Here is a 15,051-nt window from a genome sequence, read left to right as displayed (position 1 = left end):
GCCCTGCAGCGCGCGCACACCGTACCGCCCCGCACCGCGCGCGCACCGTCCGCAGCGCGCGTGCACTGCACCGCCCCGCAGCGCGCGCGCACCGCACCGCCCCGCCCCGCAGCGCGCGTGCACCGCACCGCCCCGCCCCGCAGCGCGCACCGCCCCGCACCGCCCCGCCCCGCAGCGCGCGTGCACCGCACCGCCCCGCACCGCAGCGCGCGCACACACCGCACCGCTCCGCACCGCCCCGCGCGGCTCCGCGGCGCCTGCAAGGACGGACGGACGGAGGGCGGGCGGTGCGCGTTCTGCCTGCTCTTTTTCACAAGCAATTTCAATATTCAGAAATCCCCCCTCTCTTCCACATAAGCAGATGCAGTTGTCACGTAGAAGGACGTGATAACGTTTGGTGCTTTTTCCATAGATCTGCACGGGCTGTGTTGGAAAAAGCAACATGTTCTCTATTCAGGAATATTATCAGTGCCACGCTGTTGGAAAAGATGGAAAGCACAAGACAGGACCAAATCTTTGGGGTTTATTTGGCTGTACGACAGGACAAGCTGCAGGATTTTCTAACTCAGATCCAGACAAAAACAAACGCAAAACTAAAAGGTGACATAAGTAAGGTGAAGTGTTGGAGGGGACATAAATAAATAAAAAAAAGTTTTTTCTTTAGAGGGATGATAGTCTTACAAGGATTTACTATCACAACCGTCACATTTGCTGTGCTGCAGATGAATTTGAACTACAATTCCACAGAAACAAAAATCCTCATTCTCTGCACTTAAATATTGTTACCATTTCCAATACTCAGTACACCAGGTGAGAAGGTTTATGGCTTTCCCAGAACACTGGAGTGCTATGGGCAGATTTGAATTTCTGGTTCTGGAGAGCTTTTAGATTTAATTTGCTGGTCACTACCCCCTACTGGCATCGTGGTGTGCTGCAGTTGTTGGTGTGCTGGTGTGTTGCTTGACTAAATACGGTCCCCTACTAGTACGCTCGGACTGTTGGGTTTTCTTGTGTTTTTCTCAGAGAAAGTCCTGAAAAACAGTGAAACATCTAACAGGAAAAGTATTCTGTGTGCGTTTCATTGGTTTTGTCTATATTACTTCAATATAAATTATATTAATTGAATCAAGCTATTAATTACATACACAGTCCTGTGTCTCGTTGTTTGGTTGTTTTTTTTTTTTCTGGTTACTAAAGTGCTTTAGAATTGTGGGGCTTTTTTCCCCCTGTGATTACTAGGAAACCTTTTGTGACCTTCACTTTATACTGGAATTTCCTTCACTACATCATCAGCATATAGTAACTAATTTTTCCCAGTAAAATTGTAGTGAACAAATCATACAGATTTTAGTAAAAGTTTTGATAAGAAAGCAAACAAACTGATATCTAAATTCACTTTAGACAATGGGAAGAGTCAGCTCTAGAGGACAGAAGAGAAATGTGAACATATCATTACAGGTATTGCAGTAGTCTTCAGTACAAGAGCAGGCTTCTGTTGAAAAAGACAGGTTTTAGCAGGTTTGGAAGGAAACAATAGTGGTTTTTCAACTTCTGTCAAGAGATTCCAGGAACTGGTTATTGACAACCCTTTTTCTAATGCCCTTCAATGGAACACGGCCTTGTGGAACTCAATGTCAGTCTCATGCTCATTTAAAAAAAAAAGTATATAATTAAATCTGGATATTCTGGGTATTGGAACTGCAAAGATATTCACATAGTTTAGAAGCAGTAAGTAGTTGTATATGAAATGATACAAAGAACTGCAACTATCCATGATGCAAAAAGGATTTATATTTTACTTATTAAAGTGAAACAAACACAAAGTATACCTTGTGCATTTTATACTATACATCATTTATGCTCCCATCCTCCTGGATTCTACTGGACTGCTTCCCCCTTTCAGACTGCTTAGAGTAAAAAAGCATTTCCCCAAATGACAAAATTTTCTCAAGTGGTTTTTCCAATTGCAATTCCACTGCCTTCCACAGAGAAACACACTGCACCTGAGAAATGCACTGACATTTCTCCTCATCATTCTTTTAGGGCATCTTAGAGCATTTCTCTGTGTTGTACCCAAAGAAACCAGATGCAATTGGCTAAAGCCTACACTGCTGTGTGAGTTGGCATCGTGCATCCCTGCTGACAAAAAGTGCATCATACCTCAGATGCATCAGATGTAAGATGCTTGTACCTCACTGCAGCATACCTATAAAATTGCACTAGTGGCACAATCCCATGGCATTGACAAATTCTGTTTTCCTATTTTTGCCCTCCCACAAAAGGCTGAAACTAATGTGCCTCAATCCAACACGAGGCTGCAGCCCAGTGTACAATGTGCTTCTTTAACTTGCCCTGAAGACAGAACAGAGACCCCAGTTTTCTAACATCCATCAATGCACACCAGGCCAGACTTCTGAGGTTTTATCCAGGTTTTTACAGCATGTCCAAAGCCTGTGCAAGGTACAGAACAGTCAAATCAGTGTGATCATCTTTGTCATATTTCTACACAGATTTCAGGTTCCACAGTTCTTTACTGTTAGCTGTTACAGTAAATTTTTCACCATGTATTCCATGCAGTGGAGACAACTACAGTTTTACTTTCTTCCGTCTTGACTGCTATTTGAGAGATTGTCAATATGCAGATTTCTGATGCAATCAAATCCTATGCATAGAATCCCAGCAAAAGAAACTAAAGATGCTGCAAGACTTCGAAGGATCTTGTTTATACCTAGGCTTACAGAAACACTAAGTTGCTTTAAGTGTTTACATACAGAACTGCTACATAGTAGCCATTTTGCAGTAAACACCGGTGTGCGTGCTCAAACCAAACCTTACCACAATGAGATGGTAAAAATTATTTGCCTACAATTATTTCGCACCCACGGTCCTCGCTTGAGGGCTGGGGGTACGCGCCGGGCTGGCCTCCAGCAGCTCACGCGATTCCTTTGTGCAAGTGGAGTGTTTGTGCCAGAGCCGCAAAACCGCAAATGCAGCCCGGGCTCGGGGCAGCCCGGTGGGCTCGGGGCAGCCCGGCGGGCTCGGGGACTCCGGGAGAGCGGCCTCCCGACAGTGCGGCCGCCCCGGCGCTGTGACAGCACCGCCTCAGCCCGAGGGGCTGCGCCCGCCGCCGCCTGCGAAACCTCCGTGCGTCACAGCTCCGGCAGCGCGCTCGGAAACGCTCACTGAGCCTTGCCCTCGCCGAGATACGCTGCCTCGTCATACCCAAGCTACGGGCAAGAAAAAGCTCGGCTTCTTCAGAGGTGCGAGCAGCTCGGGGACGAATCCCTAGAGCGCGTCCTCCGACCTCCCCGCTTTCCGCCCCTCGCCCCAGAGCCCACTGCCGCGGGTTCTGCAGCCGGGCGCCCTCCGCCAGTCGGGCGGGGCACGGTGCGGCGGCCGGGAGCGGTCTTTCCCCGCGGCCGCGCATCGCCCAGGGCCGGGCTGGCCCCCCGCTTCCTCCTGCGCCCCCCGAGCGCCGGGGGCTGCTGCCGGGGCTGCGCCCCCCGCCCAGCTGCCCGCGCGCCTGCGCGCCGCCCCCGCTGCCCTATTGCCGGTGTGTGCCGGCGGCGGCGGGGTTTCTCAATGGAGAGAGAGAGAGAGCCCGTCCTCCTGCGGCAGCATCCCTGCGCGGCAGGGAGAGTCCGAGAGCTGTATGCAACCCCGCCGAGAGCGGGGGGCAAGCACGGCGCCCTGCCGCCACAGCGGCCCGGCACCCGCGGCGGCGAGGGAACCGCTGCTCAGCCTGCAAGGGCGCGGGCACCGAGACTGGGAGCCGAAGTCCTTTGTCTGTGGCTTCGTAAGCTGCCTCCGAGCTGCTCAAGCCGAAGCATCTACACGGAACCCCTGCGGGTCACCTCTGGTTCCGCGGGAGACGCGGCCGTCCTCCGGGACACACACGTAGCCCTCCCTCCCCTCCTGACAGCCACGCACCAGCCTGCGCTATCGACACGTGTCCCAAAAGTGCTCCCTCTCCTTGCAAGCACTTCCCGCACCCCGCGCCGTAAGGGGCAGCTGCGGGGACAGGGTCCCCGGCAGGTCGGAATCTCGTTCGGTTGAAGATTTGCCCGTGTGTTTCCTCAACCACCCGAACTCCCATTCATGAATTTCTGAAGCCGCCTTCATTCAGTCTTTGGTGAGCGCATGAAAAACATTTTCACGTGTTAAGATCCATGACTTGTTTTTTCAATCGCTTATGCGTAGGCATTGATTTAGCAATGAAAATGCTCCACGTGCGCATAAAAATAACCCTTGTCCGTCTGCCGACGGTGGATACGGTCGGTTTCCGTCTGGCAGCCGGTGATGCCCGAGCGGTCATCCAGGAGCGCCTGGGCGCGCCCGCTCCCGCCGAGCCGCCCCGGGGAGCAGCGGCTTGCGGCAGAAAGCCCTGGGCGGCTCCGGGCGGGTAGAGCCCGCTGGGCCCCTCACAGCCCGCGGGAGCCGTGCGCACCGGGCTGAGTCGGGGCTCCGCACGGGTGAGACTACCCGCAAATCAACTCAGTGTTTCAAGAAACGGAATTCACTCAGGATTCTTGGAAGGGCTCCGTTTTTCTGCTTGTCACCTGAAGTACTGAAGCAGTTCAGACAATGGTATAAATGAGAGCTCTTTAGCGGGAGCGCTCCTATTACCTCCCGCTGCCTCTCCCGCGGACCGCGGGCGGGAGCCGCGGCACGGTTCGTCCCCTCCCCGAACGAGCATCACAGACAAAAGGCCCCTCCCTTTCCCCCCGATATTGTTGAATGAAACTCCCTAGCACAGCTCCCCACTGCCGGGGGTCCTCCCGCCGGGGAACGCTGCGCGCCCCGCCCGCCCTGCCGAGGCGGGCAGCAGTGCCCCCCCACCCGCAGCGGGGTTTGCCGGCGCTCCCGCCAGCCCTCCCTCCTCCCCGCCTGCCCCCCCGCTCGGCTCACGCGTCCTCCCCTCCCTCCTTCTCAGTGGTCTGCCGGCTGGCTTACGCAGGAGCCGCCGCCAGCACTGACAGCACTTGGCAGAAGGGGTTTGCCCGAGCGCTCCCGGAGCATCTCCAGAGGCGCGGCGGCACCGCCTGCCCGACTCAGCAGGGGAGCGGCCCAGAACCGGGAACCGAGGTCAGAGCTGGAGAAAGGCTGAAAACCGGGAAGCACAAAAAAAAAATAGCTAGAAAAATACCAATACTACTGCTACTAATAATAAAGAGTGGTGGGCAGGGAAAGGAGGTCGTGGGGGAAAGCAGAAGGCGAGAAGAAGGGGCGCCGCTGAGGAGGAGCCCGGGCAAGGGGCAGAAGCGGCCCCTCGCCGGGGCTGCCGGCGTCCCCCGTGCCCCGGGGCGGCCGTCGGGGCGGCAGCAGCAGCACGTGGCGGCGGCGGGGCATGGCCAGCGCGGGAGCTCCCGCGGCCTGAGCCGCCTCCGCCGCCGGCACCATGGCAGCCGCCGGCGATGCCGGCCTCGACGTGGCGGCGGTGGAAAGTTTCCTAGAGAGGCACCCGGAGCTGGTGGAGAAGTGGCTGCAGAGGAAGAACTCGCTCCCTAAAGCGCCTGCCGTCCCCGCCGCCCCCGCTGGCGGCCCGTCGGAGGAGCGGCGGAGCAGCGACGGCCCCGGCGGCAGCTGGGGGAGCGCGGGCGGCCCCGGCGGTCCCGGCCCCGGTCCCGGCCCCGGGGGGCTGCAGCGCCGAGCGTCCCAGAAGGAGCTGCGGAAGAGCTTCGCCCGCTCCAAAGCCATCCACGTCAACCTCACCTACGACGAGCATGTGCACGCCCGGGCGCAGGAGCCGCTGAGCAGCGTGCGGCGGCGGGCGCTGCTGCGGAAGGCCAGCTCCTTGCCCCCCACCACCGCCCACATCCTCAGCGCCCTGCTGGAGTCCCGCGTCAGCCTGCCCCAGTACCCCCCCACCGCCCTGGACTACAAGCGCTACCTCAAGGAGCACAACGAGCGCCAGTTCTTCCTGGAACTAGTCAAGGACATCTCCAATGACCTGGACCTGACCAGCCTCAGCTACAAGATCCTCATCTTCGTCTGCCTCATGGTGGACGCGGACCGGGGATCCCTCTTCCTCGTGGAGGGGACCTCCGCCGGCAAGAAGACGCTGGTGTCCAAGTTCTTCGACGTGCACGCCGGCACCCCGCTGCTGCCCTGCGGCTCCACCGAGGACAGCAACGAGGTGCAGGTGCCTTGGGGCAAGGGCATCATCGGCTACGTGGCGGAGCACGGAGAGACGGTCAACATTCCCGACGCCTACCAGGTAGGAGCCGGGCAGGCTCCCCCCGCGGGCGGCGGCGGAGGCGCGGACCGAGGAGCCCCCGGTGGCCGGGCCCTGCCTCCTCCCGGGCTGTCCCTCCCCGGGGTGGCCCGGCCGGGGGTGCCGCGGTGGGCGCGGGGCGAGTGCCGGGGTTTCGCCGCGGAAAGCGGGAGGGGCAGCCCCGCCTGGGTGGCCGATGAGGCTGAAGGGGCCCTACGGTGGCACAGCAATGGTCTGGATTTCGCAGGAGCGATAGGCGCTTCATGTGTTTCTAAAGCATGTTTTGGAACGGGCTGAAGAAAAGTTTAAAAAAAATGCTCGTGATAGTCCCAATGTGGTGATCTTAAATTTCTGTCACAACGATCCCTGGATCTCTGCTGCTGAAAAAAATCTCATTGCTTTTAAAAGACAATATCTTTTCACCTATGCATATGCCCCCTCAGCCCACATGGTATGTGTTTTCAAACGCATTCCTAGTAGTGATATAGCCAGTGTCCTGTTATTCTCCAGCAAAGACTTTCCTCACCTTCTACTTCTTTGGAGGCTTCAGTGTGAATTGTGAAAATGCAGTTCTGGCTTCAAGGCAGATACTGACCCCTGGCTTCAGCAGGGACAGACGAGCCTTTGCCCGAATGTGTCGTTGTAGAGCAGAGCCTTCCGTTTCCTGGCTTGAAATTTACCTGTCTTTCGGGGGGTCTGTTTCTAATGTTTATTTGTGTAAGACAATATCAGCAATTGAAGGTTCTTGAGAAAATGAAGAACCACAAAGTGACATGTTTTCTCAGTTAGGATCTTGGTAAGCTTGAGAAAGGTGGGAGATTGATGTCTTGAAGAATTTTAGTAATAAACATTGTCCAGTGTCTTGTTTTAATATACAATAATAATAAAACCAACAAACATTAAAAAACTGATGATGCTTTGCAGCAGACTACAAGGAAGAAACTTGAAAAATACGATTTGGTTATTTTTGTTTTTTAAATACAGTAGAAGAACCAGGGTGTGTCTATTTGGGGTTGAATATTTATTTATTTATTTGTCAAGCAGTATTTGAAAAATACTAGGCACCTCACAGATCCAGACTGGCAGAGGTTCCCAACCCACAGATTTCAAAGGGAATGGTAAAAATGCTCAGACTAAAAAGAGTACTGGATCACCTGTGAAAAAAATTCTACTGGCTTTCTTCCTTTATTATTTTCCCTTTTCTGCATTATACACTTTTTCTTGCATCTGATTTTGTTACTTTCAGTTGTAGAACTGTGCAATTCTCAGAATATCTGCTGTTGTAGGTGAAGCAGTATGTTCCCAATAGCCGCAACTTGCTAAACAGATAGGGATATCTGAGTTTGGCCAGGAAGGAACTTGATTCCTCCTTCTAAACTCTGGATAGCTCCAGACACCCTTTTTTTGGATGTCAGAATGCCACTGAAAGGGCATTGTTTTCTAGTCCTAGGGACGTATATTGTTTTATTTTTAAATTTTTTCTTCAGTGTTTGTTCACTTTGTGTTCACTTCCCTGTGAAAAAGTCCAGCTTCTTTGAACAGTTTATTTTCTGTTTCATCCACAGAGAAAAGTGAAAAGCAATCCATCCAGTTGCCATTCCTGGTGCTATTTATGTTATACTTTTGTCTGGCTCTTATTCAAAATCAATTTAAATATTATAAATAATACAGTTCATTGTATCTTTATGCCCTAAGTACATTAGTTGCAGTAGACAGGCAAGTTCTAATCCAAGTCCATCCTGTAATTACATCAAATGCAACTTCCCTACTTTCATGGAGCTACTTTGATTTACTTTAGTGCAAATGAAACTTAAGACCTTCCAACTGTAATAAAAGTTTTGCTGGATAATAAAACAGGGCCCTGCATTCAGTCATGTTTCTGTGTTAGTACAGTTTATCTTCTCTTACTTGGCAAGGATATATACCCATTGTGCATCATCAAAAGGAGACATTTCTAACTGAATGGTATAAAGAGCTCTGTGGAAGCCCAGGTACCTGTGCGTGAAGAGGTGACAGCTGTTCCATTTCAGGTTGTTGTAGTGCTCACAATGGAGCACTTTAAAAATTAATAAATATGATAATATTATTTTCTGCCACTCACGATGAAAGTGTTTAATCAACTGTCACGTAAAAAACCAGCGCCACCAGGAAACCGTCAGGTGGAGCTGAAGAAAAGGGGTGACAGAAGAGCACCATTTTTTTGTCCATTGAAGAGGGTTTCTACACTGATGCTAACTGCTTGGCAAGAAAAGGCCTTACACAAGGTCAGAGGAACTGCTAGATTAATTTAAACTTCTTTTGCTTGCTTTTTTAAATTAACAAATTTATTTTAAATAGGTAAACATACTTCCATATCATCAATTAGTTAGTTTATTGTACTGGGAAATTTATTATTATTCAACCATCTCTGTTTTCTCAGAGCCTGATCAAATACCATTTGGAATTCTATCACTGAGTACAAATTGGGTTGCCTGCTTGTACTGTCAGCAATGACTGACATTAATGGTACTTCAGTGCAATCAACATTACAATTAAATGCTGTCATGTCTTGTAATGTGTTCCATGCAGGCAGTCCCCTGTGCCCATCAGACTGATTGTTTCAGGCAGTATTTGTAAATTACTGGTTGTGTCATTTTCAGAGACAGCATACTATTTCAATTACACATTTATTCTTCTAAAAAGAAAAAATACAAACAAAATACTATTATATGGGGCTTTTCCACAATCCAGGTGATTGTTACTCTTGTGGAATGGGACTTTCTAAATCTGCTCATGTGAACTATCTTTCTCAATTCAATAAACATACAAGGTTTGGAATTAATATCACATATTGAGAACTGTATAATAATTACTTCTTTTAATACTAAACAATATCATATAAGATCTCACAGTAGTTTAATTTATGAAGTTCAGCTTTGGCTGAATAGACTTTTGGAGGCTCACAGCAATAGAGAATTTGACAAATAATTTATGGAAAGGTTTAGATGAATGTCTGATAGGTTTATATTAATAACTGATTCAAAAGTTGCACAATTGTATTCATGGCATTAAAAGCTTTATTTATTGCATTACAAAGTCATTTGATAAAAGTGAGTTTATAATTTTAGCTGCAACATGCATGATCTGATATGCAAGTGTTAGCAGTACAGAGAATTTGAGAAAAGGAAAGCAATTAGATACTTTCTTTCATTTTCATTTTGAAGCTAGTCTAAAACTGTTTCTCCTGAAATTAATCCAGTTGAATTGTAAATCAAACTTTCAGTCACTTTAAGTTCTAAAATAAGGCCTTGGACGCTCCCTTATGTAAATTTTTGGAAGTATTTCTGACTCTTTTTTCATACAGGAATAATGAACTATATCTTGAGCATACATGTTGGAAGAAGAATCAGATCTTACTGGCAAGGAAATTTGGGGCCTAAATGTCCATTGAGGCTCCTTTTGACAGAGAATAGATGTAGCTTCCATCATCATATATGAAGACTGTTAAGTGCATTTTAAGTACACAGACAGAGACCATTACCTAGTTCCTAGTAGTTCTTAGAAGCTGTTTTCAAATTTAAGGTTTTTTCCCCTTTGAAGCTGTGGATTTTTAATGTCATCCATTCTTCTCACAGGACATCCATGGTGTTTAGCTGAAATTACTGATAATTTAAATTTTGTTCCATCTCTTAAAGCAGTATTTAAATAAGAAACATTTTAAATTATAAGTAATGTTTGGTTATTGTCGTCATTAGCTGTGCAAAAATTAGGAAACAATTTAATAGCATCCCAAATCTTTCTAACTAGTGGAAAAAATATTACCCTCTAGAATAGTAAGCATATATCAGAAAGTGGTGAAATATGTGTTCTGCCATTTTCCACTGTCAGCAGAATAAAGTTTCTGCGCATCTTATGTTAACTTTGGAATTTTAAAAGTAGCTTTAAAAGACAGAAGACAAAAATGGCTTACCAGATGGATGTTTTAATAAAGCATGTAGCAAAGAGGAGAAATATTAAATGGAGTCATGCTAAGACATGAGTTTTGTAAGTTAGAGAAGTGCTGCAAAATATGATCAATTATTTTTCAACATAGCTCAAGTTCTCGAACAGAAAATATAACCACATTACTGCAACTGAAATCAAGGGAAGTAAAACACAAATTGAGCTCTCTTTATATGGGATTTTCCTGTTAGCTCTTTCAAGCTTAGGCCAAGTGTAACACGGCTAATGCATACACAACCCTTCACTACAGGTTTTAAACATCCTCCAATACCTGCATACAGGCATGGGTGTTGGCTTTTTCAAGCCCTCCTGGTGAGCTCTGAGCATTCAGAGTTTCCTGCTGTGCCAGGACAGCATCACAGAGATGCTGCTCAGAGATGCAAACCTTTGAGCCTGGGAGGCCCATGTGTGGCTGCAGAAGGTGGAGAAGAGGCATGAGGCACATCTCCTTACACAGGGTAGCTGTTTGCCATCTGCAGTATTAACAGCAGATCTCTCTCAGTTTCTTACAGCAGTTAAAGCACAAAAACCCCGGGGCCTGGGAGGTTCAGCTCTGCAAGGGGAAGCACTTTGTTCTACTCAGCAGCATTGGACAGCGGCACCAACAGCTCCAAGAATTTCAGTGTTGACTCTTAGCAGGAGAGAGGTTGCTCTTAAGAGAGCAAAGATCTTAAGACCTAGCAAGCAGAATACACAGTGGTTTTTAAAATTTCCGTGTAATATAGAAAAAAGTTTAAAAACAGGTTTTCCTTGCTGTACATTAAATATGAGTAGGAAATACCATGGGGAATGCAGGAAATAACTGTAGCAGTAAAAACGAAGATGCTCTGATGTGCTTTGCATAAAAGGACACTCCAGCCCATCATGCAAAATTTAGGAAAATTTGAAATTCTAAGTACAAGTCTGTAAATTGGTGAAGGGATCTTGAAATTATCACTGTGCCAAAGCCCGCTGGCTTTGAACATGGCCTTCATCCTTCATGTCACAGTGCTGCTGGCCTGGGAGAAAGGGATCTTTCTACAGGAGGCAGGTCCTGGGAAGGAAAGGCAGAGAGCCCCCAGGGCAGTTGCTGAGGATGTCTCTCACCTTCTGTCACCTCCCTCACTCCATAGGTCTTCTTCTCCAGGAGGAGTTTCTGACTGAAGCATTGAACATCCTAAGACCTTCCCAGGTCACACCACCACAACTCTGGTGACGCCCACCAGGGGCAGGAGCTCCTGGCTGACACCAGGGACACAAAAAAGCGAAGGCTCAGTTGTTGCATGTCCCTGTGCTGCTGCTGTGGATCCCCAGGACAGACAGGGCTGTGCAGTGCAGTGTACACTGCTGGTGGCAGCCCTCAGGCTGTCACACCTTCCCTCCAACTTGTGTGAGCAGGTGAGGCTGCCTCCCCCACCAGGCAGGCAGCGGCCTGGCCCCCAGGGTTGCTGTCTTTACTCTGTGGATCGTCCCCCACTGCTTGCTGCCCCAGGTGTGCTCACCATGGATCTGATGCTGAGATATTTGGGATGAGCAGTAGTGGCTGCACTCAGGGTGCCCAGGTGGGGCTTCTTTGTCACAAGGAAGTCACTTTGCCTGCACTAGTCCCCAGCTCTCCCTCCTGCATCAGATCCCTGGGCTGCTGGCCCTGCAGAGCTTTGGCAGAAAAAATTTTTGGAGAGCTGGGGTGGTTTTTCTTTTGGTAAGCTGATAGATACTAACTGGTTTATTATTCAGCCAATCCATCTGTCTGAAGAGTACAGATGTTCTCAGATTTTTTTTTTTGCCTCAGACATTCTAGAATGTATTTGTAGAACAGATGTGAAACTGGTGACATTCTGTGGCCTGTAGTTACTCATGAGAAAGTAGTAGATATATTTGATGAAAGCAGGTCAGTGACAAGGAGAAAAAACTGCAGGATTTGGCCCTTCAGATTTTAGTTGAGGTTCGGTTACAAGCACAAGACTGAGTAAAGCTGTAGTTTTGTGCGGTAAATGATTTTGGTATTCTGCTTGATTGGCTTTCAATATTTCAAAACAAATGGATATTGCATTTTGGTTTTTACAGTTGTATGCTATTGCATAGCTTTTCTATAGAATAACAAATTTAAGAAGTATACATGCATTGTTATGCAAGTTAATTTGTTTTACTTTTCTAAAATAACCCCATTGGCAAACTATGAAAAATAAATGAAAGAAATGGCTCAGTAGTTATGTGCTAACAGGGCAACAGCAACTCTGCACGGTCTGAGCTTCATGTCTCTAGAGTGTGCATTTTGAAATGAGTGCTACTTTGTCACAAATAAGACTGCAGCTGTAACACTTGAAACTGTGTTACCCACCTGAGTAACCTCCAGCAGGTACTAGGTTTAAACCCATACACAGATTTCTCTTGAATTACCCAGGAGTCTTGTTGGTTTCCTTGCTCAGAGGAGTACATGTCTTGTATAAAGAATCATTAATATTTAGGAGGTCAGCACTAAGCCCTGTCCCAAAGAAATGTTGGAACAATATGGGAGCATGGGCATGGTTATAGCTGGTGCCCAGTGGAGCGTCAGTCAGGGCTGGTACAGGAGGGGAGAGAGAACCACCACAGATGTCATCTCTAAATATTGAAAATTAGAGTTAGAGGAAAAATATTTTTCTTTGTAAACAATTTATTTAATTGTGATAAAATCAGAGTGGAAGTTCACAGAATCTGCTGTACATAAGGCCGCAACTTGACTCACTGTTGTGCTATTGGTGGTCTCTTTAGAGTTTGTTTTGAAGGAAAAAAACAAAATCCCTATGTGATGGGTCTAGCTAATGTCCTACAGAAGAATATTTTCTGACCCCTGCTGCTGATCAGTTCAGACCATGAAGCATGAGCTGTAATTATGCTTATTAGCTAGGCACTTGTGTTTGCAGACTTGCTAGTGCTTATAAAGTCTTTTCTTCCTGTTTAAGACTATTATATGATTTTTTCACATTAATTTTGTGCAAGTCATAATTAGACAAACGTGCATTGTCACTAATGTTTGTTGTCAAACTAATAACTGAAACAGTGCTCAGAAAGAGGGCTCATAAGTCATATGAGACACTCCCACCAATCAAACTAAACAAAGCCCCAAACTCCTGACATAATGTGCGGGGAGTAAAAAACCCACCAAAAAAGTTTTAGCACTGCAGTGTTGCAAATCAACGCAAATCATTTCACTAGATTAAAACCTTTTCCATTTTCACAAAGTAAGCTACTTTATAGATTCAGACTACATATAGTCTTAATTTTAAATCTGGAACTTAAAAATTTTTGAGGGTCAATGTTCTCTCCTTTTATAAAAACTGTTTTGGGAGTAAAGAAATAAGAGTTGGCTGAGCTGTTTCATGCGTCCTATCTGTTGTAGTAATTTTTTTCCCATAACAAATATTGCTGTCACTGTATAAATAATCACAATATAACTCGACTGTGCTTATTTACTCGGGAGAATTAGGTTTGCAATGCTGCTGCCTGGTACTAGTTTGTTCTCCTGCTGCCTTTGTCTCCGGGGATTTAGGGATTTTGGGGGAGATGACAGGAATACCTGCAGCAGTCCTTACATGGAAGTCTTGTCAGAGATTGCTTTATTACTTGTGTTTTGTGTGTGAGTTTCTTGTCTACAAGGTCTCCCCTTATCTCCTTTAGCAGTTTATTGCTTGGGTTTTGTTTCCTGTTTATGCACAATGTAATTTGCACCATATGTGATTTTTATAAAAGTGTATCTAGAACAGACTGCGTGCCCTAATTTTTTTTAATTTGTATTTAGCTTTTTTTAATGTTATGCTTTGAATCTAGAGAGCTTGCTGTCTTTTAGATTGCTCTTTTAGCTTTCTTGCTCTTTTTTCTTTCTATGAAAGCTTATTTATTACGCTTACAGGAAGTGTGATTAGGAAAGTGAATCAAGTTATGAAATCTTCCAACTTCAATTTCATTATTTTTGTAAAGGCTCTTGGAGGATGGCTTTCTATAAATTCATTCAGACTCGTCTATGCCATGCAGTTTGGTACTCCAGTAATACTCAGGTGTTAACAATGCTGTCATAATACTTTTATTAGTTATTTTTGATGCAACTTAATCAGACACTTAAACACAGTATAATCCAGGAAATTTTGATGCAAGTTTGTGAGCTGTTTTTTTTAATAGAGCCCTTTCTAAAAAAAAAACCCCAAAAGCAAAAAAATGGTGCTGTAAATGGGAAAATAGAATAGGCCAGGCCTGTTAATGGAGTATTTTTTGTAGTGTTCTCTTCTTCATGAAAAATTTGAAAGATGTTTTCAAATAATAAAATCAAAAATATCTTTCTCTTTTAGCTGTCAGCTTTGCTGAGGCATTTGGTGCATTTCACTAGATTAAACACTTCCTTAGATTCTGAAGAAAGAGAAAGTGGCTTTGTCATGAAGACTTAATTCCTGGAAATGTTATCAAGCAGGTTTCATCCTCCATTATAATATTTGATTCTTAGCTAACTTGGGTTAGGGCTATACTTTTTTCTTTTGTTCTAAATCATGGTAATAATGCTCACATAAAATTTACTAGTTTTGATGAGGTTATAAAAAGATATGTTTTCAAGTTCAAAGAGTTCAAACCAGCAAAACACAGTGAAACTTGTATGTTTGCTAACAATGTATGAACTAGCAACTTTAACTGAAAATCAACACTGGAAAGCAGTTGGTGAAACTGCTCAGAAGCCAAAACTTTAGCTGAAAGTTTGGATTCTGATAATATGTGATTCTAGAACCCTAATAGAAAAAAAACCTTTCTGTACCTTAATCTGGTCTTCTACAGAATAAAACCATGAAGATATTTACCTATTCTCATTCACTGACAATCTTCAGATCTATCCAAAAACCTGTGACTACATT

At 46.3% G+C, this 15,051-nt stretch overlaps 1 protein-coding gene across 1 annotated transcript in view; it reads left to right on the top strand.

The window, feature by feature from the left end:
- Window positions 1-5,398: 5,398 nt before the first annotated feature.
- The window catches only part of PDE11A (phosphodiesterase 11A), a gene marked incomplete at both ends in the record, with an annotated part of 106,994 nt that continues 97,341 nt past the window's right edge, over window positions 5,399-15,051 (top strand). Inside the window, one exon of the mRNA XM_084209793.1 lies at window positions 5,399-6,217. Coding sequence (XP_084065919.1) covers window positions 5,399-6,217 — 819 coding nt within the window. The remainder of the gene's footprint in view (window positions 6,218-15,051) is intronic.

Source organism: Fringilla coelebs (genome assembly GCF_963513975.1).
Source record: "Fringilla coelebs genome assembly, chromosome: 7".
Lineage (NCBI taxonomy): Eukaryota > Metazoa > Chordata > Aves > Passeriformes > Fringillidae > Fringilla > Fringilla coelebs.
This window is presented reverse-complemented; position numbering and strand designations above follow the sequence as displayed.